The 26,104-nt window shown below is 39.4% G+C and overlaps 1 protein-coding gene across 10 annotated transcripts in view; it reads left to right on the top strand.

Annotated features, from left to right (window-relative positions):
• PARD3 (par-3 family cell polarity regulator) overlaps positions 1–26,104 on the top strand; it is a 1,239,520-nt gene that overhangs the window by 1,004,459 nt on the left and 208,957 nt on the right. For 8 of the 10 annotated variants that reach the window (XM_069211229.1, XM_069211227.1, XM_069211231.1 and 5 more), the window contains one exon: positions 687–944. The exons of the other annotated variants lie outside the window; for them this stretch is intronic. In XM_069211229.1, coding sequence (XP_069067330.1) covers positions 687–944 — 258 coding nt within the window. The remainder of the gene's footprint in view (positions 1–686; positions 945–26,104) is intronic. 10 annotated transcript variants of the gene reach the window in all.

The following is a 26,104-nucleotide window of genomic DNA, read 5'->3' on the forward strand; positions in this document are numbered from 1 at the left end:
TGTCAGAGCAAGCGAACAGAGCAAATATTGCGGGGTATTGTAGCAAGCGAGGCAAAAGAGTGAGACAGCGAAGTTCTTCACAAGGTATCAGAAGGGTGTTTTCAGAAATGTAGACTGTTGTCTTCCCGTTGTATTAAAGAGAAACGCTACGCGTTAAATTTAGGAAGGCACTCAAAACAGAGGTTTTCGTTAGTTTTTTTCTGTCTGCGTTTGAGTTTAGTTTTGCTTTTACTTTTACTTAGTGCATACTTGTTTTAATGATTTTTATTTTTAAATACTCTTGCGACCTGCAAGGGAGGCATATTCACTGCATACAATCATGTACATCAACACATTATAAGAATCAATCAGTGGTCAATATTTTAAAACGGGAGTGGGCTATGCTTTCCTTTAAGAGTCCATGAGAGAAGCATTCTTATTACAGCATATGAAATCCTTAAGAGTAGCTTCTAAATCGGCCTAATAATTTCTACATGTATTCAGTGACCGTGCTCATGGTTGTAAGCAGGAAGCGCAGTGTCAAGATCTCCCTCAAGGAACTTGAAACTGATCAACAGTTGTTTTGAACATGTTATACCATAAGCACTAATCATGAGCCATTTAATGGGCGATTGTCATATGAAACTTAGTAGAAATGTCTAGTCCAGCTGAATGTTTTTAAATTAAACAATGCATTCGTTCTGCAGAATTCAAGCAAAGACGCGAGAACTGCGTGAAAAGCAAGCCCGGGAACGAGACTATGCGGAAATTCCGGATTACAATCGGTCATATGCGTCTGACGATGACCCTATGTATGCTGGAGTTTCATCCTACGACCCTTCACCATCCAGCAGAACAGGCACCTTGAACAGCAGACCTCAGAGTCCCAGAGAAGGCAGGACAGTGGAGGCTTTGTATGCCCAAGTAAAGAAACCACGGAATGCAAAGCCTTCACCTGTAGACAGGTAGGCAACACATAAGGATCCACTCGTTTTTAGTCTCGGATGAATTGTTGCTGTCTGTGATAGACTCGGGACCTGTGATTTGTAATAGGAAGCTGCACTGAATTTCCTTCTTGGCCCTATAGATACGCTTTTAATTGAAGACTTTGTAGTTCACACAAATCTAAAGATAATTGGATGAGCAACCGATGTCGAGATCACATTGCTAATGAGTTTAATGGATGATAGACTATTTTGTAAAGTGCTCAAGATCCCCAGTATAGTCAATGGCATGACAAAATGGAGATTAAAAGTGAAAAATTGTTAATTTAATAATTAGAGGTACTGAGAAATAGATATTTAGAGTCTGGAAGAGCATTTAAAAACATCTTAATATAATTATAGTACTTGCATGGCCTTCCTTCTTTTAATTTCATTTGTGGCGCAGACTGTATTTTTTGAGCTCCGTCACTTTAATCGACAGGCAGGAGATATGCAGTCGGATATGTTTACTACCTTTAGCATTTCAGTTGAAAAGGAAAAAGTGGTGGCCTTGCCCTTCTTGGCAACAAATACAGCTGTGATTCAGCATCCCTTTTAACTGTCAGCGTTCTTGTAGGTCAGTTGGTCTGGAGCCCCCTGAAGCTCTTCTGGTTTTGAAAGTCTAATTCAACTTGGTACTTGAAAAAGAAAGACTCAGGGGGTAATCTTTTGCGTTGTTACCCTACCTTGGGGGCTTTAGAACTGCTACAAAAAACCTTCAGGCTGACCCAGGGAGTAGCATTTCAGTTGTCTCTTCATTACAGGAGGCAACAAAGACTGAAAATCCTGAGGAAGATGAATTGCAAAATGATTTGTCTGCTTTTGTAGATGTTATGAGATTTGTGTGTTGTTTTAAACTTTCTTTGCCTTTTCTATATTTAGGCTCCATCGAAGGTGTCCTTTTTCTGTAGCCTTCTTGTCTTATAAAACATATATTGAATTTTGTATAAATAAATGTATGAACAAGTTTACGTTTTGTAGAGTGTGTCGATTTGGCATGGCATGCACTTTTTGATCTTTTGATAAAATGATCATATCTTCTGCACATTGTTACAAACCCGGGGGCTAGGAACATAGAATAATTTGCTATGAGCTTAAAATGTTGGTGTGTTCTTGATGGAAAATAAAAGTTTTTCAGAAATTGCTTTTCAGTTTTGGACTCTGCACTACACCTGGAAAATCTTCTCTTTGAGTTGTTTTGTGTTAATATGATCTGAATTTACTAGCCCTTTATCTGTGAGTGCTACTTCTCCTAAGTGAGGTGTGTGGAATTTCCACTTAAATCCTCATAGCTCATGACAAGTTATTAGGGGCCTGGTCCACAATGAAAATATTAAGTTTGAATCGTGGGTTTGATACAGTGTTTTTTGGAAAGATGCTCTTTTATTAATATTCACAGGTATACCAAAGGTAATGCGTGCTAATCTAATAACATCTCTGTCTAGATTAAGTCCACAGTGTTGACGGACTAACTCTTTAAAGTTAGGTAGATAGATTGCTGAACCTTTTTTTCATGTTAATCTTTTCTGAATGCTATTGTTGATATTGTTAGCCTCTTCTACAGTTTTTACATGTCACATAAGTCATCATGTATATTGCAGCATCTGTATAATGGATATCTGAAAGTTAGTCCCTTGATAAAAGTGCATGCTTTGATGGTGAACATCCTGCTCATGTAGGTATGTCCTCACATGCAGTATAATGTACCCTGCCTTAGGGTTGCAGTAGGGGTTACTTACATATATTACATGCAGTGTTAGGGGACATGGCACACAAGTGTGTGTGATGCTGTGTTTTCACTTTTTAGAGCACCTTGGTATGCGGTCTGCAGTGGCAGTCTGTATGAGTTTGGAGCTGGGTTCCTTAGAGTGGCACAAGCTATGCTGCAGCTCTAAGGGACCTTCTTTAGTACTTATGTCTTAGGTACCAGAGGTACCACTTACTTGGTACTTGCAGATGTGCTAAAGTCCTGGTCCCTTGGTGCTCAAGTGACCAGGTGTGTTGTTTTGGGATGGATCACTGGCAATGGGGACCTGGTTAGCAGGACCCAGTGCACTTCTGTCAATGTTGCATCAAATACCAGGCAAAAAGTGGGGGGAGAGGGGACCACTGCAGCAAAAACCCAGTTTCCTACATGCTGCAGTTACCCTCCTGGAGGAAAGGCATGTAAGCACTGTTTTCTCCACAGTGGGTGTTAAGCATTAGTGAGTTGTCATTTCTCTGCTTCCTTATGAATCTTGCACACTTTGAACAGTAGCATGGTATCCTAAAGAATAGATCCAGCAAGCGTCTATCCTTATGCTTTAGCCTTTAGGACAGCAGGAAGCTATTCAAAAGTGACTTCCTCAGGGTTTTAACATAACTAGCTCAAATGTAACATCGGCAAAGGGCTATCCACCACAGAATCCAAACACATAATATTTTCCCCTTTCCTTGAGGATTGGTTTCAGAGTTTAGATTTCATTCAAAACCATCCACAAAAAGTCTTGCTGTTCCTACATGAATTTGAAAAGATGAAACATTTCCTGCATGCTCTTCTGTTAAAAAATGTGAAGACTTAATTGGGTTTTAGGGTACCCTGAACAACTGTATTAGGATGTTGTTAACTGGTGATCCTAAACTGAGGGCCATCAGTGTTTCCTAATACATTTCCATGCATGTTATAAAATGATGGAATTTGTGGATTTCAGTGTAGTGCTTTTTACAAGAACAGGGTACATTTATTTAGCATGGCATGCTGAGAAATACCCACAATGTGAACCTTTAATGCATGCACAGCTAAAGGCATGGCCTGCTGTGATGCTATTACATCTAAACACTGATGGTTCCTTGATTACTGCCATGGGAAAATAATCTGTCACTGCTTTTTTATGACGGCCAGCCTGAACTGATTGCAAAGAGCTGCAAGTGATTGATCCAACCCATTTGTGATTGGTTTTGACAGTAGATTTTTACTCGGAGATTGCTATGTTAGCAATCAGCAACTTGTAGGATGTGCATAATATGGAGACAAGCAAAATGTAGTATTTTTAAAAATTATATAGTGTAAACCTTTGGCAGGATTGTCAATACCTTCGACTCCGTTTTACCGGCTGGAAAGTAATCTCTGAAAACAATATTCAATGCATTTAGAAGCTATTAAGATAAAACAAAGTGTATCCCTTCAAGAATGGAAACTAGTGACCATTCCACCACGACCAGCAATCTGTTCCTGGGAGTTACTCACCCTAGAGACACTAGAAGCACTGTAATGTTAGATGGTATACCGTCATTGTTCATTGCAAAGCATGTGCTATTGTTCGTGGCAGATCTCATTAGTCAGGACAATACTTTTTCATATAGCTAGATAGCTGGATTAGAAAAGGGTCACATTTGAAGTGATCTAAAGAGATCTGCAGATAACAGTGGTCCTATTTCACTTTTTTGGACCTTTCTACCCAGTTAAGGCACTTACCATCATGCGATTAGCTAGCTTTAGTAACCTTCCTGGAAAGAGGCTTCATTCAAATAGGAAATGTTCTCCCCTATCTCAGGCTATTGAACGTTGTTTTCATTAGGACAGCTTCGTGGAAGCTGTCCTACTCTTTGTCATTTGGGCCTCCGGGAATCCTGAATTCTGGTCTTGTCCATGCCTTTGCAGACGTTTTAGTGGTTTCTTAAAGTGGTTTATGTGATCTTGCATTTCAGACACCTGAGAAAAACTACTGCTATGTCTTCACATTCAACTAAGATGTTGCTGTTATGGTAGAATGTCTCTCATTAGCTGAAAAAGGCTATGTATCCTTGTGATAGTGTCTTAAAGCTATGCCTGGAACAGAATACTCAGTCACCATTCCATCAGTGGCCTTTGGAGGAAGGAACAGTACAGGATATGCATGAACACCTTAGAGCTCAGCTCAGGTCACTGCCTTGGACCATTAAGTCCTTCCAGATTGTTTTTCCTGACCCGTATGTCCACTTATTGGCAACAGAGTAACTGTTTCTTGTTTTTTTTAGTGTTGTTTGCACCGTGCTTACATTCCAAACAATGAGAGCCTTCTGTTGGATTCTTAAACATTTGCATCGTGACTGAAATAAAGTAGTGATACTGAAATAAAGTAGTGATTGTTTTCTTACGATGATTAAGCCTTTCTCTTTTCAATAACCTTTTCACCAGACCCTAGGATGTCATTTTAATATGTTCAGTACTGAAATGCTCCAATGTCTCCTTCCTCTTAGCTGTTCCCACACTGTCTTCATGTTCAATAATATGCAAAAAGTATTGCTTGAGATATCTTTTCAAGTTTAGTTCTGTGCATGCTATTAATAAAGACTTTGGAGAACAATGAGGCAAAACTAGTTCTTAGCTACCCTACTTCAGCAAGACTCCCCTGATTTCTAAAGTGTCAGGACAGTGTTGCAGAAGTTAGGGCTCTGAAAGTTACAGAAGCTCTGTTCCATATTTATGATGAACCCATCAACTGTAAGCACAAGAAAATATATTATTTTTCCTTGCAAGAAAATGTATACACCTATCCAGTTGTGTTGCCATTTCATTATATATGATATGCCTTTCTCAGTACCCACATCAGATCTTGACACAAACAAGTTCCTTAACTTCTTTAGATGGATTTCCTTTTGAAATAATTGGGAATTTAAATGACCTCAGTCACCATTTTTCAGAGTTCCTAACTTTGGACATTTGACTCTGGGATGTTTGGTTGCTCAAATTTAACAGGGACGCCACATATAGAATGCATTTTCTCCAAACACAATCCGGCCATAAGTTAAATCGAAAACTAGTTCAAAAACATGTTTACAACGATGTTCAATAATTTTTTTCCATGTCTTCAGTTGTAAAAAAAGAGGATAGATTGTGTCTTTGTTTGCTTTATGCATATTAACCAAATAATGTATTACTTGGAGCCCCATGTTTGTCAGTTAATGTGCAGTACCAACTCCTTAACATAAATTTCAAGTCATTATGTCAAACCTGGCAAACTCAATCTTGTATCCTGGGCAAACTCCATATTTTGTGGTCAGCTCAAAAAATGCAGTAGTATGGTGTTCACGCATTTGTCCAAGAAATAAATACATACAGAACCATTTTTATGTTTACAAATCACAACACACCGTAGGTAATATTATCTCAGTGTTGATAACTTTTGAATTACTTTAAATGTATAGCCTCAAAATCCCTACTCTTCTAGGTATATTTTGCTAACACAAACCCCAGGCAACAACTAATGTATTTAATACTCTTTAGGCTTCTATAACTTAGCTCACCAGGTGTAGATAGACACTATTGTCTCAGTTGTGTTCACAACAGATTGTGCGAAATCTGCCATTTGTCTTGCTGACAAACATCCTTATATTAGAGTGCATCACTTGGTAAATAGCTTCTGGATTCTAACCTGTGAGGTACATGTGTTTATCTTTTTTTAATTGTAAACATAATTTCTTCTAATGATGTATGTGCATACAAATCTAAAGTGCAACAACTGATATATTTAAGTGCTGTATGAACACACTGCTCAGCATTGCTAGGAAGCTTCTCACCCTCCTTCCTGTTTTCAAGTGTTACTTGCTGTAACTCTGGCTAACATACCATGTCTAATGTATCCGTAACAATCATATGGGGTGAGTAGGCCTTTCATTTCAGAAGTAGTTTGCACCTGTCTTTAATTATATAATGGTGCATGATGTGCATCTTATTTTTTACTCATTAGAGTGTTTGTATTTTAGTCTTTATTAATAGCCTCATTGTTGTCCGCTTTGATAAGCACAACCTCAATGGAATGGAGTCTTAGAATGTCTTTACAAAACAAAGACATATTTGCTTTAAATATTTTGCCTGATTGGATTTGTCCTCCATTTCTTTGATGTCTTTAGTCTTTAGTACTTTCTTAAATGTATCCACTGTGATCGAAAAAGGGGTGATCTTTCCTCCAACATAGGTCTCACAGGCTTCACATGCAATACTGGGGCTGTTTACAAAGGTAACTTACATCTGTGAGTAAGTTACAATTGTAAGTTTACTATTACCCTTTTGAGTAACTTTACTACTTTTCGCTATTCACCATTTACGAATATAAAGTTACTCAAAAGTGTAGACTTACATGTCTGCCTAAACAAGGGGTAGAGGCAAATTTGCGAGTGTACGTTGGTATAGCCAAAAAATGCGCAGCCAACCACAGAAACTGGAACGCCCTCCTATAGAAAATAATGAAACCAGGAACTTAAAATAAAACCCCAGGAGAAGAAAATTAAGATAAATTAAATTATTTCAACTTTTTAAATTATGAATATAAAAATAATGTTTTAATAATTAGCACTAAATATTTTGATAACATTTGAATTACCGTTTGTAATTTAAACATAAACACAATTTTAATGTTTAAAAAATATTACATTGATTGAAATTAATTATATTCCTATGATTTTGTAATTTACAATACTTAAATATACACATTTTACTATAAACCATCTTTAAAAAATGTTTATTTAATTTATTTAATTTAACAGAATATATATTCAAAACTAAGTTAATAGGTTAATAGTGTTATAGCATTTTGTGCTACATTTAATATCAACATATGCAAGTAATTTGCATTAAAATTTAACAAAAACATATTTTTGTATTTTCTTTTTACTATACATTTTTTTTATTTAATAAATGTTATATTCTCCCTAGTTCACCGGTGGCAGAGGCCTCCCTGTGGTTTGCTACAGTTTGCTGCATTTACCTACCACTAGCATCATAGTTTACAGAAGATTCCAAAATCTAACTATAAGCATTAATCGTTCCAGCACTTTTCTGTGGTTCAGCAATGACTTTTGCCGATCTTGAGTTGTATTGCTTAGTAATTCGGACTGGAGTGTTCCTATAGTAGTAGTACCAAAACTGAATTGCATAAAACATGTCTCCGTCGAAAGAAGCTTTGTGGACGAAAATGATGGTCTGGGATGTGCCTAGAGCGGCTTCCACTGGAAGAGATTAATTGAAGCATTCCTTCTATCAACATGTTTGTTGTTTTGCTGAGGAGCCACTACTCTAAAACCCATGAACCTCATCCACAGCCTCTGTTTGTTTCTAGTGGTTCCCTTAATCTCGTGCATGTTTGTGGTTGGATCGAACACATACTAGTTCTTTAAAGGGCATTTTACACCCACAGAGTGGGAAAATCATGTCAGTAGTGTCTATAAATGTGATTGATATAGGTTATGTATGGATCTTGGCTTGTACGCTTGGGAGAGGAGTTCTATAGTTAGACACATATTGAGTTCTACAGCAAGATATTTTGTATTCATAGATGGAAGTTTTGCTAATCTCTACTCCAGAGGAGGAGACAAAAGTCACTCTGAGGAATTATTGTAGGCTTAACTAGACGTTATCATGGCTTTATAGGCACATGCAGTGATGTAGTGAAACTTCAGGATCCCTCCTGCAAATTCCCCCTCCACCCCCCGGGGCCTTTGTTACGCCACTGGGCACATGTAATTAGCTGTGACAGTGCACTGTGTGATGTGCTGAGGCTGAGCTGTGGTAGGAGTATGTCCCGGTTTTTAAAAGAGTATATAGCAAACATCTATATACCAACTAGAACTTTACACATGTGTGTGCTTGGCCATGATAGCTTGAGGTGAACGTTTCTTTAGGTTGGATTCTCAGTCTTCTGCGAAGGAGTGTTTGGACCTTTTCCTTGACATACTGGTTTTCAGTTTTCTGTGGGAGCGGATGAGAAGCATTGTAAGATGAAGATCAGATTGGAGAACATAACACATTTCTGGGAATAATGCCTAAAGAACCTATGAACTGTTGGGGGTCCCATGGAGTGGAATAGTTTTCAGCCCCATATTTGAGGTGTTTCTATTTAGAGCGTTGTGCGACAGACAGGCCTGAACTCACATTGTGCTTCTATTCAATGCAAGTAGAGCGAGGTTAAGCTGGGAGTCTTAAGGTTTTAATCGTACTTGGTATCAGTGCGATGGCGCCTTGTTATTTTAGCCATGCAACTTTCTTTTTGAGAGACCTGTTATGATTTTTCAATAGTCCAGTCTTTATAGCTAGTGCCCCTGCCCCCAAGTCTGTCACCCAAGTGCTTTCTATAGGAGAGTATTAGGAAAAAAAGAATCTTTGTACGGGTGCAGTTTTTATCCTTGCAAACTGTCCGTCTGTGCCTCGGTTATGTGCAATGCGCTGTGCCGGAACATGTGCTATTGTTTGCAACTTTACCGACACCATTTTTGCTTCTCTGTGGGAGAGTAAAGATCGCGAACACAGAGCAATTATTATTCTTATGTATAATGAGCAAGAAAACACGAATTGGGGATAAACCTTAATTTCACATGCACAGGGATGGAGTCTGAATTCATGGCTGTGGCCTGGCGTCCACACGCCGGCAGCTTTAATGGCCGTTTACTTGCCGTCGCACTGTAATCATTTGCCACCAAGTGTGCATTGTCCTCTGGTATAATTGAAATGAAATGGGCACTGTGCTGCACTAAACCTAAATCGCCTGGAAATAGTAGGCTACACTCCCCTGGCTTGCTGGGGACTCTCTAATGGAAACATAAATACCATAATCATATGCTTTCTGCATTCGTTTTACCACTAAAGGGAAAAATGCCCATTTTAAAACGAAGACCTGCGTGAACTGGATACTGTTCCATGGGAAACGATATCAAGTGCTGTCAGGGGCCATTGTTCGGCAGAGATTGAAGCAAATTAGTTGCCCGAGGCAGAGTAGGTAGTTCAATGTTGTTTTCAAGGTTGACAAACACATTCTATTTTCTGTTCACCAGTACATGCTCAACAGCATTTAATTCCAAAGTTAACCAAAGTTAAGTGTCGAAAAGTACATAATGTGCTGATGTTTATCAGCGCCTTAGTGTGTGCAAGTTATATTCACATACTGCATTATGAGTCATATGCGAGCATTACTTTCGAAATTCAGCTAAAGAGAGATCAAAACCAAAACGTTGTGCTAACTTCAATTATTATGCCCAGTGCATGTCTGAAACCATTTCCTCAGCAGGAACGATTACGGAACAATTCTGTGAAGTTAGAATTTTGTTTTCAAATATACTATGCTTGTGTGTTATTCGGCGTGAAAGCCCAAGGGGTTATTTTGGGATTCAATTGGCTCTGCTGTATCTCAAGAGTCGGTGAGCAGAACATACTCACAACCATTTATGTCTGCTTTTCTTTTTCGACGTTTGCCTTTGGAGGGGTTTTCTGAAGGGCAAGCATTTTGAGTCTAAAATGAATAAAAGTGAAAACTGTTCTGTTTATTTGATAGCGCAAGAGATAGTGTTGTCTAAATGGCTGAAGTGTGGGTGTGTGTATATAGCTAGAAGTTGAGTTTCTGCTGCTCGTTGACTGCAACTTTGCGTTATTGCAGCAACCCCTCATTACTGTCCTAGACCCACGTACATTGCTTGTAACTCCATATCCCCCATGTTCACCCCGGATGTTCTTCTTCACTTACTTTTCGTTCACTCCTTATGGGCGTCTCACTATGTTCGCTTGATGTTTCCTGCTTAAACTCCTTTGCAGCCAATCCCGCTTGTCTCACCACTTCGTGTGCACGCAGCTTTGCCCTTATCCTTCTGTTCGTACCCCATTAGCCTTCCCTGTCGTTTAAAATCTTGTTGGGTAAATTTCTTGTAGTGAATTCACTGGTAGTGCTTCAGCTTATGCAAATTTACCTGACAACATTTTGCCCATTCTGTATCCTACATTTCGGACTTCTCTCCCTTTTTTCTGTGAAGCTTGTATTGGGTATTCTAGCGCCATATCCACCTGAGTAATGGGGAGGAAAGTAAATGTTTCTGCATTAAAATATTAGCAAAGCAGACACTTTAAAATACTTAAGCTATGTGGACTGGTTCCCATAGTGCACGTGGTCCTCACACAGACCACCTCAGTGCTTTGAAGGACGTGGGAAGGCCTAATGTGTCTGTATGGCAGCATTATGGTTTTTGCATAGAGCAATGTGCCATCAAATATATCCTTAAAGGAAGTCTGTAATGATCCCCTAGTTATAGTGAAGATGACAATGCCACAAACTGAATAGCATTTTCATATCTACCCACCCGTACGTCTAGAATGGTTTTTGGTGTATCATTATTTGGAAGGGAGGGTTGGCAGACAGGGTGCTCAGCCAAAAAGTGGGTGGGGACCCACCAAGGGCAGGTGAAACTCTTCCTCAAATTCATAGTGGTGAGTCTTCAAATCTTAGACAGTTTGTAAAGCCTTCTTTCAGTCTGAAATGTGCTGGTAGGATGTTCCATAGAATAGGGCCTCAGGAGTGTAAAGATCACCAGCATACCACAGCAAGCAGAGATGTATCAGGTTGCAGTGTCCAGGGGACAGTGTAAGTGACATTGCCTCCACCAGTACCTTGACCAACAGATATTACCCAAGGAGAGTGGCCTGAAGAGCCATGTGAGAGTGGGCTAGAGACCTAATTTAAGCTACACTACAACAAAATCCAAAGTTGCTGTACCATTTAGGGAAAACCCAAGCGAGGCCTGGAAGGTCCACATGAGAAAGCGTACACAGAATAACATTTACATGGTGCACAGTCCAATACCAAATATTATCAAATGAGACAGCCAATCTATGTACATCGTACACAAACAGGCTTGGATATGAAAATGGCAGGGAGTGCAACCAAAACTTCCACCTGTCTAATAGAATGAGACAAACTGGCCAAATGTTAGTAGTCCCTTGTCACATGAAAAGAAAAAAATGGCAGTGTAGACTGTGAATGACCAGCACTGCAGTGGCACCTTCTGATATACTGTGTGGTTATGTACTTAAGAGAAAAGTCACTGCACGTAGCAATGGAGCTCAATGATCTTAGATTGCTAGAAGAGGGACACTTTGCTCTGCAATCAATGTGCAGATGGATATTGTATTGAACAGGAGAACAGGTCACGTCGGGTACATCAGACTAGAGTGGGTCTGCGTGGCTCAAGTGTATTCATACTAGTTAAATACTACATATACCCGAATAGCTGTTTGCATGGTGTGAACACTGAGTTGGTTCACCCATTGACAGCTGTAGTGCATATCCTACCCCCATCATGTCCCATTCCTTTGATATCAGAATGAAATGCACCAGCATTGTGTCTCATTTTGCTGATCCAAATTTGCATGTATTTTCATGGTGCTCAAGAATTTTTCACATACGAGTTGCCTAGCAAAATTATGGCACCACCTATGCCTGAACATGTACATTATTTCCCTTGCAACATCTGTGATGGTGTCTGGAACATGTCCATGTGCCTCTTCAGGCAGGGGCTACATGGTCCAGACGTCGTATATCACTGGGGTAAATGTATCCTCAACTTTCTCATTTGAAGGTGTAAGGCAGCAGAGTGCCATAGAGGAGGACATTTCCCCTGCGGGCTATTGAACGGGTAATTTGGAAGACGGGGATGTAAGTGCATGAATGTAGACTGTTGTGCATAGGGAAAATGCAAATGCAAGTAATGGAGGGGAATGTGGAACCCATTGTGATATTGCAGTGTTTATTTAAGGTGATACTGGCACGCACGTTATTTAGTAGTCACATCCTCTATACTACATTAGCAACATTATAGGTACACACACATTTCGGTTAATTCTTCAACCGTGTCAGCCTGAGTATCTAAATGTGACTGTTGTTCCAAATACCTCTGTTCTCATTCACTTGGGTCTGTAGAGTTAGCCATCCATACTTAACCTCAGGGTACTACTGATTAGCTATGCAATCTGTATGTAATTCCCCAAAAAGCTTTTGAGGAAACCCACTATGGGCTGTGCTTTTGCATCCAATCCTAAACGCATTTACACCTCTTACCTTTCTGTTTCGCATTGATGTATCTACAGGCCAGTGCTACCCTCCTCAGGTTCATGGTAATTCCATATTATGTTTGTGGTGATTGTTATTCTTCCTCTTATTTGAATTTGTGGTCATAGCCCTGGTGTTGGGAACCAATGGAGATCCGGGATTGGGAATAATCTGTTAATCTGCCTTTTTGTAGCACTTGAGGTTGAGTTGCAGCAGATGCACTTCTTCATGAGGTGCACTTGACCCTCTTCCTCACTTTTGCAGCATTAACAATGTTTGTGTAGGTGCCCCAAATGCTGTTTCAAAGGTTCATTGTGTCCACATGTGAGCTCTTTATATCAACTCACTTCCCTGGTAGCAGGGATGTGGTAGTGGGTTACCTACCTTGTCTTCAGTGGATTGCCACTTTCAACATCTAACAGTTGGGGGTGTTAAAAGGATTTATGAGTGTGTATGCACGTGTGGTGTTTGTGCGTGGAAATGGGACTCGTACAGCAAGGCTCAGGTTATATGGTACACTTCCTAGGACCAGTCTCCTTGCATCTGTATATAAAGGATACTGCCATTCAGTATGGCATTTAGTTTCATGCCACAAACCCTCAGTGTTTGGAGTATGTAGTTAAATTTAGGTTAGCATCACATCCCAGTTTCATGTTAAGACCAGTGCCCTCTATATGGTTGTAATATAAACATGAGTATCTGTGGTGTTTTTTGATGATGAAAGCTGTACAGTGCAACGGTCACTATGGTGAGCATGAAACCACCTATGTTATTTATGCCTTTCTTGCTTTGCCTCTTCTTGTGTATGGTGTAAGGTCACACCATATGAAGCATGAGGTTTGAGTGTATCTATAACTTGTCATAATAGCTTACTGATGGACAGTCATGGACTGCCAAGTGTATCTTTAATCAGTCTCTGATGGAAATGTGTGGGATTAAATGCTTCACAATTTTCTCCACATAAGTAAAAGGAAGGCTTTACTATGGTTGTAAAGAGAGAAGAAAGAAAACACATGAAATGGAGTTGTAGGTACACAAGAGTCTTACGATGAGCAATCCAGGGTTTGTAGGTTTTGGAACTGAAGTATGATATTTAGTATCATGGAATAACCCAGGGAGATGACACAAGGAATCTCAAGTTAGACCAACATTTAAGACCTGAAGGACAAGAACAATGTTGGTGTTGTAAGATTTTTAAACCAAGGCAAATTGTGTGAACTGTAGGAAAACGTTTTCATAGTTTGTTTCGATGAGTTCTGTATCCGGTTCAGTTTCTTGCTTTTAATGATGAATAGTGACTGCTTTCAAAATTGTTTCTGTTGAGGCTGTCACTGTACAGAAATAAGACAACTGGCATGTGAAAGGTTTGAGTGCTGCATGAATCTGTATTATATTTCTTGTCATTATCCATGCCTAGGGTATCAAAGCACCCTTAAGCATATAAACATAAATAAATTGTGCACCAGCTTCAATTCATTATTTTCCGTTTATAAGAAATCAGTTGATCTACATTATCTTTTCACTTTTTATAGTGAAACTTTCCACTGAACTAAATGGCTGTTTTATTATCTTAAAACCTGCTTATTTGCTTCTCGTGCATTTAGCGCTGGGAAATTCTGTGGAGTAGCCACATGCTTTGCAAATCATTATTCCTTCATTCTTACGTATAGGATAGGATTTACAGATATTTCATAGTTTTATGAAAACAGTATAACAGTTGAGTCAGGCAATGCGTTGGGTCCTCTGTTTGCGTGAGTTAGAGCTATTAGCGTTGTAAATTCCTAAGTAGACTTTTCTTCCCACTCGAATTGAAAATGAAAACGAAAACAGTTGACTTAAGCAAGCCGAATCAAAGCGCCATGGCCGCCATGAGCATGAGCCCGAAGGAGAGACACAAAAACGTATCATCAATCATGCAATTATCCATGGAACAGGAGCAGTCTGCAAGGCGGTAACAAAATTGCCCTGAGGACGGACAAAGGTAAAGAATTTACCAGTGATGATAAAGGATTTTTGAAAGGCAAGCCCATTAATGAGTGAAAGTGATGGGCATGTGGTGGGCGTGGTTAAAAGCCCACAATACTTACAACAGGTCAAAGCACTTGGGCTCGACCTAAAAAGTATGTGGAAAGCAGACTTCCTAGAAAAAACACAAGGTAGTTAATTAATGGGCATTCAAAACTGCAGCTAATGACTGTCTCTAGGTTAAAATTGGTTGATTTGAGTAGAAAAGCCCAGGCTATTTTAATTTTCAGTGTATTTTGTTTCCTAAATTTAAGTTTTTTGTTTTTTTAATTAAAACCGTATCCCATTTACACTTGCGTGGTCAACTGAATGTTTTAGATTAAAATAGATTGTTCGATAGCAGAAGGAAACATGATTATCACTTGTGGTTTACTGTTCACGTTATTCATTTAGCATCAGTATTCTTTTAGCGGAACTGGTAGCTAAATTATAGTTTCTCTGCGCCATCATATCTAGTAGAGTTTGACTACAGGAAGGCACTACAGCATCTTTTGTCATTTTCCGATATTTCTCAAAATAGAATTAATTGAAGGGAACTGAAATAGTAGTCCCCAGAAAATATCATCCTTTACTTAGTACAGCACACCTTAATTGAAATAGGAAAATATCCTTTACAGAATGTAGAAAACGTAATTGAAATATGAAAATATACATTTTAAATTCAGACATTCGCTGATTATCAAATTCCATAAGATACCATCTTCCATGAAGTGATATCTACCAAAAGGCTACAGTCGTTGAACTCAACAAAGATAGCTTTGTGGTGCACCTGCATTTTTTTTGTTTGCAGAGAACAAAAAATGTGGCTTTACTTTTTATTAAATGAATCAGGCTATTGTAACTGATCCACTTTTTCCAGTAAAAAAAATATGAATGATGTTGTTTTGATTTGCCACCTGTGCCTACTTCTTTTGAGGAAGACCACTGGTGCATGCATTATTTTCGCATACGCGAATCCGTGCTTTATTCTTATTACATTGCGTGCCTTGTAGTTTGCCAGTGAAATTGCAAAGACGTATCCCATGAAGTCACTGATGACTTTGGCAAAATATGTTAAGGGAAAATTTGGAGAAAATGATGGGCATTGTGTCATTTTCTTAACTATGCTTTGCACATATTGGCAGCTGTTCATACAGAAATCGGCGCATAGCACTGTGTAATGTGACAATACTCTGTAATTCTAAGATGAAACATTCTCTAGGCGCTCTGAATCTATTTGATTTATACATCAGATCCTTTTGATCTGTTCTGAATGTCTACTCAAATGTATGTATAACAGTTTGCTATGGAAACTGTCATTATTCAGTGATGAGTTAAAAAGTGTGAATAAGCGGTATTTCTTCTTGTTGAAAATTTTAAGGGCTCATTTTTTGCAGTTTCCACTCCTTGAATTTCCTCCACATAAGGGATAGTACAGTGGAAGAACTAAATCGAGTGCAATCTACTCTAGATACAGCACTTACTCCAGAAATCAGAAGATTTTCCATTACCATCTGACCTGAAATCCGATCCAAAGCGCTGCCTTAATATTTTAAATAACCTCCATCTATGGAATGCTGAATTTTCTCTGGCCAGTCAGGAAGCTTATTATTTTCCTACATTCCAAGTCTTCCTGTAGTCAATGAAAGTGAAACTCGCTGATGAAGCAGTGTGACATAGGGGTGTGTATATTTGCATTTGTGGGCAATGCTGGGGGAATAAACATTAAATACCTTTTATCCCACATGTTGCTAGATATTAATGGCTAATTTGTCTTTTCCATTCTTTATGTGAGGAGGTCATTTAACCGATGTTAACACCTTTATCATTATCGGGGGCAAATCTGTTATTAAATTGTGCACCTTTATATCTTTAAGAGATGGCTCTGTTGTAATATTTTATCTTTAAAAATAGAACTCTCCAACGAATTATTTCTTGATCTTTTCTGGTGATGTGTGTGAAATAATGGAAAACAAAAACTGAGAAACCGCATTGGATGAAACCAATTCATACAAAACCAATTGTAAGAAAAGACAATTTTAGGGAAATACTAAAAATTCAAAATTAAAGGAAACATTTTAAAATAAAGGTCATTTTAAGGAAAAATCCAAAATTACATTCAATTTCGGTGGAGTTTTAGGACTACGGTGGGGTTTTTGTGTTCAGGGATAGGTAATGTTTAGGGTGATGAGGGGTTTTAGTGGTCAGGGATAATTGCCGTTTTGGCATAGAAAGAGGTATTTAGGGTTCAGACACGGGTGGAGTGTTGGGGTACTGTGGGGTTTTTAGGTTTTACGGATGAGTGAGTTTAGGTGCTTTAGGTGTTTGTAGGTACAAGGAATGAGTGGAGTGTAAGGGTGTTGAGAAGTTTTAGGGCTCATGGAGGGCAAAGTTTGGGGCTGGTGAGAGTTTTTAGGGTTCATTTATGGGCATTGGCTGGGGTAGTGAATAGTTTGTAAGGTGAGGTGGAGTTTAGGGTGATGAGGAGTTTTAAGGATTCAGAGATGGGTGGAGTTTAGATGTAGAAAGGGGGTTTTAGTTTTCAGGGCATAATTTGGGGTGATGAGTGCTTATGGATCATGGCTGGCCAGTGTTTGAGGCCAGTGAGTGGTTTTAGGGTTCAGGGAAAGGTGGATTTTGGATGCGCTGAAGTGCTTTATGGGTATGAGCTGGGTGGGGTTTAGGCATAGAAAGTTGTTTCTAGGGTTCAGGAAGGAGTGGAATTAGGTATAATGAGTGATTTTATGGTACAGTGATGGTGGATTCTGTGGGTAGGAAGAGCTTTAATGCTTCAAGGAAGAGTATAGTTTAGGTCTGGAGGGGAGTTTTAGGGGGCAGGGATTGATGGTATTTAGTGTTTGTGAAGGTCAGCGACAACTGGTGTTTACAGGTGGTGTTGGGTCAGCGAATTAAAAGCATCCAAAGTAATTGGTTGACAATGTAAGGAATATAAATATGGAATAATGTCCCCTGAAGTAAAGCACTGAAATGAATATCACAAACAAAACTGTTTCTGGAATAGAGAGCTGCAACCATTGCATTTACACTTTAATTTAAAAAAACGGATTCAAAAGCCAATTTCAGCCAAAAAGACATTCTATGAATTGCTTTCCATGAAAAGGCAAATGCCATTCTTTTTGAAAATGAAATGTCCATTTAACAGTTGAGATAAAATAGTTTCTCACTAATGGTGTTCCATGAAATCCTTTTTCTATGATATAACATACAACCCTTTACTGGGCTTCTTTACCCAACCACACATTTCTCTTTTGACCTATATATGCAAGTGTATAAAATGTAATTTGCTGAAATGTTTTTTTCAAACCTTAGATTTTGTTTTTTTTGCTATTCATTTTATTTTTAATTCTGGAGAATAGTTTTGGTCTCTTTGCGTTATATTTTTTTGTTGTACCTACAGTGTAAGACCTTGGACCAACTCCTTTGGTCCATTTAGAACCAGCAATCAACAGCTTTTGGCTTTCATAACTCAACAGAGCTCACTGTGACAATTTGTTGGCAACTTTAGTTTCTTTCCCATAGTTTTTAAAATAAAACATCAATTTCTCTTAGAAGTGATTGTTGAATGTGTTAGTATGTGGAGAAATAACATGTTAATCTTGTGAAATAACAGGAGTAAAGTGTGGAGTCTGGGGGTAGCCATTATGAGGGTCTTTGAGCACCGGAAACAGAAGCCTCCATTATTAAACCCTTTCTTGCATTGCTTACTCTAGGCTCCAACTCATTTGTAGGATGAGAAGGGAGGTCGGAAACTATGGTCAAAATGTCCCTGGCCTCTCTACTTAGACTTCTGAAAGATGTAGCGTGTTTGTTTCAGATGTATAAGTAGCTTTGTTTAACTATGCTAAAGGGTGTACATAGTGATCAGTAGTTTTCACTCACTACTACCACCTCTGTGCTTTAATTTCTGCTTAAGCATTGATTACTGCTCGTGCATTATGGTCACTGTAAGGTTCTATTATCCATCCCTTCTCTGAGGAATCATATCCACTGCTTTGTAGTCTGGCTGAGTATGTTTATTATCTTTGTTCCTTTCGACTGGCTCGTCACCTCAGGATGTCAATGAACGAGCTAGATTGTGGTCTGACACTTTTGTATAGATTCTTATATTTAAATAATTTGACTTCTAGACTCTGGAAATAAAATTGTATTCATTAACATATTGCTAAAGCCTCACTCTGCATTTTGTGTATTTGTAGTCTTACTGTGTATGACATTATACTTATTACATTTCCTTTGTATCTACATTGATGTTCTCTATGACTGTCGCCAAGTATTGCTGCTCTGTGTAAAGCCAACTGGCTCACCTTCCCTGTCAACTACGGCTTAGTATATACTTTATATAATGTATACCTTTACTAATTTATATGAGCCACACACTATTGTATCCACATTTTCACTGTGTATATTTTGATAGTTCTATGTTTTCTTTAATATCCATTTTGTTACTCTATAGGACTAACTGCTTATTTGTATGTGTTGCTGCGCTGTGTAATGTGTTACAATTCTCGTGGGTCTTCCCTGGACAATATAAAACTGCCAAATTAATACAATTGTGGATGAACTGAAAACTGTGAAGGACAATAATTTATTTACCCCATTCAACATGTTTAGTCAACACTCTAGAGCAGTTGTTCATATCCTGTGGTCCTTGGAGCCATGGGGGTCTGCAACTGTTTTACAAAATTAAATAATATTACAATTCCTAATTTAAAATTTATGAAATATATAGCAGGGGTGTGGAATTCCTATAGCCTGACTCCCAGGACATATTGTTTGAGGTGAGGGACAACAAGTTCTCAAGTTTACTTTGTCCTTGGGACAAGTAGGTCCAATCCCCTGCAGCACCAGCCCTTGGGCTGCTAGCTTACACTACAACATTATGGATCAGGGAAGGGCATCGTCTGCAGTTGAGGTAATATTTGTGTCCGAATGTTAATGCTGATCGAGCTTGTATTTATTCCTTAATGCAAAGCTTTTACTGTTAGCGTGAGCGCTGTCCGGAAATTTTGCAAGCTCAGACAGCACTGTTGAAAGTAGTCCCAGTATAAAAATGTGCACACAGGTTTACAAAGTTTAACAATATGAGGCTAAGTATAATGCTCTCTGATTGGATGCAGATACTTGCAGAAGCTTGAAAGCAAGATTGATGAGTCTTTGCTTTCAAATAAAATGTTCACAAAAAATGCAGCCAGTAATTGTTTTGCAAAAATACTGTGAAATTTTAGATAGCATTTCTGTGAAGCATCATCTACTAAAATATGTTGATGTGTGCTAGTATTCACAAAAAAGTATTCTTACTGGAAAATAAGTGCAACCAGTTTCAACAAGATAATGGAAAACATGAAAATAAACAGTCATTGGTAAAGTCAATAGGTCTGACATTGGTGGTCAGCCTTTTGGGTTTGTCAATGCATGTTTTGTTTTGACATTATTTTTGTTAAACTTTTATGTTGTGCGAGCTGCCAAGCCCTCACCATTATAACAAGCATTGAGAAAAATCAATAATATATTTTGGTCTCAAAAAGCACACATTGCCACAGACATCCTAGCACTGAGCAACACTACTTTGTGTGCTGATATGCTCCTTGTGAAAGAGCAGAAAACTGTGACTCAAACCGTAGCCAGTATATATATATATATATATATATATATATATATATATATATATAAAGAGAGACAGATTGTTAATAAAAACAAAAGGTCTTGGTTAACTCCCTGACCTAATTAGGGGCCCAATTCTTAAATAAAGTCACAAAGTGCACCTATGATACATGCCCTTGAATTAGTGCAGATTTATAGCTTTCATTAAATCACATCAATTTACAGGTGTAGGCCAGGAAATCGTACTACTAGAAAATATTTGTGAACTAGATTTTATCATGAGCAAATCTGCATGTGTAGATTTTGTTCATGAGAAAATATGTTGAGCACGAATTTTCAAGTTCACTTTCCCTCCAACCACTTTTTTCCCCAAACGTGTAGAATTTTTATCTCTGCTCTTGTGAGGCGTAAATTTCCAGCCTTTCTCAGTATGAGTAACTGTTAGAAAATAATTGGTGAAACCCCATAAAACAGGCAAGTTAGTAGGTTTGCCCAGACTCCAAGGTGCATTTTAACCGTGGAACTATTGCTTAGTGCTACCTCCACACTCAGTGTGTAGATCTGTGGAAAGGTGGGGAAATGTGGGAATTACTAGAATTCAAACCTTATTATAGTATTGAGCCCTTGCATAGTCAGAGAAGTTACTATCAGAGCTCCTGTATAATGAGATTGCTCATGGCACCAGGACAAGTGATTTTTTTTTCAGGACAAGTAAACTTATGTAGCAACTCGTCCAATGGTCAAATACTTTACTAACTTCCACACCCCTGATACAAACAAGAAGCAACATTTAAAATGTGAAAACTTTGTCTATACTTACAAAGTATTTGAATATTTGAGCAATACTTGTTTTGTATTTCTGTGCATTGCATTGGGGTTCAACTCATAGAAATTGCCTAGGGCGGGGGTCCCCTGCTTCCAACAATGACACTGTGAGGGTTCCCGGATTGCAGTAACAATGAAATGGTTGTCCACAGAAGTTAAAATGTTTTTTTTTTTTTATAAAACAGCCCTAGAGCATGGAAGAATAGTTTAATGATAAAAAAATGGTTCCCTCTAATCTGAAGGCCAGCAGCAAAATACTGGACATTTGATATTTTTCATTGCAGTTACTTTGCTGGTGCTTCTGAGACTGGTGTATCTTTGGAAATGTAGGTCTGTGTGTGGGTGCTAAAGCCATGCCTACATATTGCTGCCACAGAAATAAATTGCCCATTATTGTTTACCCCACCCCGGCTTTCTCAACAGAATATCTATATATTATGTCGGACAAAATGAGCTAATTATTAGAAATGTTCATTGCCCTGACTTTGGAGGAGAGGATTTAGCTCACTTTCAGAATTTCATGCGATTCATTTACAATCACAGGAGTACATCAGTCATAGATTCCCTTGAGTACTTCAATGGGTACAATTTACACATGTAGAACTTCCATGTTCTGAAAATTTCTTCATGTGTCAATGTGATGCAAACATTCATTTATGTGGATTATCTTATTTTTGTTTCTCCATGTGGAAATAGGAGGGTTTTCCCTTTCCATTAGGCACGCAAAATGTAGGAGGTAATTCCTCTCAATTCCCGCCCTGGAAACAAAATTGATGCTCCCCTTAAATCTTTACAAGTGTTATAAGAGTAGAAAACTACCAACAAGATGAATGTAAATTCCCGCAAACAGTTTGTCGATGTTCACCTGCTTTTGCTGTAAGGCCCACAAATTTACCTTTACACATGGGTCTTTTTGAGTGCCACTGTGAGCTAAGCAAGCACAATGGTTTATGCACCAGTACCAGTGTCACTGTAAGGGAAAATTATACACAAAGGGCAAGTAGCAGTACAAGGGCTAGAGAAGTTCTGAACAAGAAACATTGACCAATTAAGGTGGAATGGGACAAATGTGTATTATTGCATTTTTATTTAGTTTAAACATTTTCGGAAGGAATACTGTCAGTGTTTTTTCAGACAATACATCACTTAGCACAGTCAGCTTTTTTGTTTTGTAAAGCTGTTGTGTTTTAAGCATCCCACTAATTTCAGATTGAATATCAGTAATGATTCTCATAGCTTAAGGCCATCAATTACTTTGTAAAAATGTACTTTATCACATACGTACTCATTAGTATGCACCACAAGAAAAGAGGTAGTATTTTGCCATTCAGTTACAGAAAGCAAGCTTCTTTTGAGCTTTAATGATGAGCTTGGAGACATTGTCAAGTTGCACACATAGTATTTGCATGTTTGGCTCAGCTAAAGAAGTGTCTTGCACAATAACTTGGGTGCTATGTTGTGAAAACTTATTGCAATGTCCAATTGTTCTGAGAACTCTAGCGGAGAAATCATTACGTTTTTAGAAAAATCTTCTTTGTTTTTCAATGCAGGAAGCAGTGGGGACTTACTCTTTGTTATTTTGACTCAGGCAAGCCACAGTCTCTTGAAGAAGGAGCAACAGCACAGGGTATCCATATTTGCAAGTATAGATACCTGTTGATGCACATTCACCGGCAAGGTCAGACTGGCACATAGGGCAATCAGGCAGTGCCTGATGGGTTGGTCTGACAGATCACTGTGTGGGCCAGTTTTTTAGGGTCAAGCTTGTGAGTGCATGCGCTAGGGCATTATTCTCACATGCAAGACACTGTTGTATACAGTAAAGGGCTTGGAGTCCACCCATGCTTACCATTTGTCTTCATCTGCGCCACCCTTCTCTGCAGCCGATACGTCACTTCCGCTACTTGCTGTGGAGCAGGGACTAAGCACAGATTAATTCAGTTTAATCTGTGCCCGTCCACTGCTCCTGACGCGCTTCAGGTACTAATTTTTTTATTTTGGGGGGGGTGCAGCTGAATCATCACTTCCGGCAGTGGAAAACTCACAGTGAGATGGTGGTGCATGTTATGGCCAGTAACGGCACTACTCTTGCTCTGGCAATGGTGGTGTTGACAGCCAGTCTGCTTGCAAGGGCACACAGCCATATCAGCACCCCTTAAGGTGCTTGAGGCATCAGTTAATTAGTGCATATGTGTGTTGGGCCTCATGTATGTGTAGGTCTGTGTTGGCGAGTATCTGCTCACCTGCAACAAGGTCAAGTGGCAATACGTTTGGAAATAGTTAAGTCTTGTGGCCGGTCTTTCTGTTATTCCCTGCATGTTTGCACAACGCCACCACTATAGCTGTGTGTGAGTCTGTATGCCTGCGTGCTTATGCATCTGTGCGTTTACCTGTCTGTCTTGTCTGTCTGTCTGTGTATAGGCATCTCTTTGTGTGCCTGTGTCTTTGTGAGTTTGTCTGTGCCCGTGTACCTATCTGTGTCTACCCTGAAACCCAGTTCATTAATGCGAAAAAGTATTAAAGAAGATTGGCCCAAGTTCCCAGTTTATCGGTCTAACATCTAAGAGAAAAAAATCTACTCCAATACCCCTTTCATTAATATTTTAGTCAAACAGTCGTAATGAATCTGAAAGATTTTTTTAAAACCTTCATCCATAACCAAAGCCACTCACATCACTGCCTGACGGTGGCTGCACGTGTGTTTCTTAGACAGTTAATAATTTTTTCTAGAAAGTTATATGGGAATCAGCGTACTCTGGAAAGTTGTTTCATATTTTCATCCCATGCACGTCACAGTGCTTCTGCTCGTATATTCGATTGCTGATTTTCAGGACATTTTTGGTACTTTAAATAATTCCAACGCTCTACAGCCTTTTTGCATTCCAACGCCTACACGTGACTGGATGTTTAAATATAAAATGGAGTAAAAGGCCGTGCTTGTAGTTGCATGTGTTATATGTATGTGTTGATATATGTGTAGCGTGAACTGTAGCTTGTGGTTGTCAGTGTGTGTTTATGCAAGGGTACAAAGCATCCGTGGGTGTATGGCGCCCTTGTGCAGGATAGCATCAGCCCAGCAGTGTGTCAATTACTTGTTCTGTGTTCCAAATCAGACCTTACGTTACTCCATTACACTAACACCGTAGGAGAGTCAAATATCTTTGGAAATGCTCATTGGGATCTGCAGCACAACCAGAATTTCCATGTGTTGTGTTGCACTGTGGGGTATACAAGTGTGTGCCATGTGAGCACAGCGCGTGGTGTGGTCTGCAGTGCATGATAGTGGGATGATTGTCTCAGACCCACTCATGCACGGGTGCACTCCACACAATGCCACTTAATTCCAATCAGCATAATCTCACTCAATGCCATACACTTCCACGACACACAATTCAACACACCATATACATCCAATCCACATCACAGAATTCCACATTATGCCACAAAATTCAACAGCATATCTATATACCACTTTACAACACAAAGTACCATTCCACATAAGTACACTCCATGACACACATCTCACTCCTCATAATTACAGTACGGTCAATACCACATACTTACTATCCACATAATTCCACTGCACACCATGCCACATATTTCCACCACACAATTCCACCATACACAATTCCAATCCAACTCACATAATTCCAATCCACACCACTTACATCCACTCCACTCCAAACCAAAACACATGGGAAAAAGACATTGTCACTTACAACACCGATAGCTCTAACTCTCACAACTACGAGAACCATTGCATTGCAAATGCCTGTTAACAGTTATGGGTCAGTTTTATGGCCAGGTTGGCCGTTTTTTACTGTTGACTTCTCAGATATTACCACTGGGGAGACACTTTTATTTTGGTGCCAGGCATGTTTTTTTGTCATAGTCCAATCCTCTTTGGCGTCACTTTCTACATAGGGTCCTCAAAGTTGGAATGTGGGGCTCAATAAATGGTACTAAACCCACTCTGCAATGGTTGCCCTCTGTCTAGGTTTATAAAGTACAGTCCTAAATACAAAAGAAAGCTTAAAGCATTACACTAATAATAAATGCAGTCCAGTCCCACACGTATGTTATGTCATGGACGTCATTTCAGGATAGAAGTTGCTACCTCTGACTTGTCATTTCTTACCGCTGGTTAAACCACTCAATCAATCGTGGATTTGTAAAGCACGGCTAATCACCCATAAGGTCTCAAGGTGCTGGATGTAGGTGTGCTGCTCAGTCAAACAGCCAGGTCTTGAGGTCCTTCCTGAACTGCTTCAGTGATGTGGCCTGCCTGAGCTTGAGGGGTAGTGTGTTCCATGTCTGACCTGCTAGGCAGGAGAAGGATCGTCCTCCTGCTGTACTTTTTTGAATCTTGGAGACAGCTGTAAGGGTGAACTGGGAGGAACGGAGACGTCTGTTGGGTACGTAGAAGGTGAGGCAGTGGTTAAGGTATGCTGGTCCTATGTTGTGCAGTGCCTTGAATGTGTGGATCAGGAGTTTGTAGGCGATGCACTTGTTGACTGGGAGCCAGTGTAGGTCTCTGAGGTAGGAGAAGATTTGGCTGTGTCAGGCGAAGTCCAGGATGAGTCTGGCTGCTGAATTCTGGGCTCTTTGTAGTCTTGATTGAAGTTTCTTGGTGATGCCGGCATGGAGTACATTGCTGTAGTCCAGTTTGCTGGTGATGAGTGCGTAGGTGATTGTCTTCCTCATGTCAGGTGGAATCAGTTTGAGGATCTTCTGCAGGAGATGGAGGTTGTGGAAGCTTGATGAAGAGACAGCGTTAACTTGGAAGGCCATCGATAGGGAGGAGTCCAGGATGATGCCCAGGTGGCGTGCATGGTCAGTAGGGGTGGGGAAGTTACCCAGAGCAGTGGG

The sequence above is a fragment of the Pleurodeles waltl genome, chromosome 10 (genome assembly GCF_031143425.1).
Source record: "Pleurodeles waltl isolate 20211129_DDA chromosome 10, aPleWal1.hap1.20221129, whole genome shotgun sequence".
NCBI classification, from domain to species: domain Eukaryota; kingdom Metazoa; phylum Chordata; class Amphibia; order Caudata; family Salamandridae; genus Pleurodeles; species Pleurodeles waltl.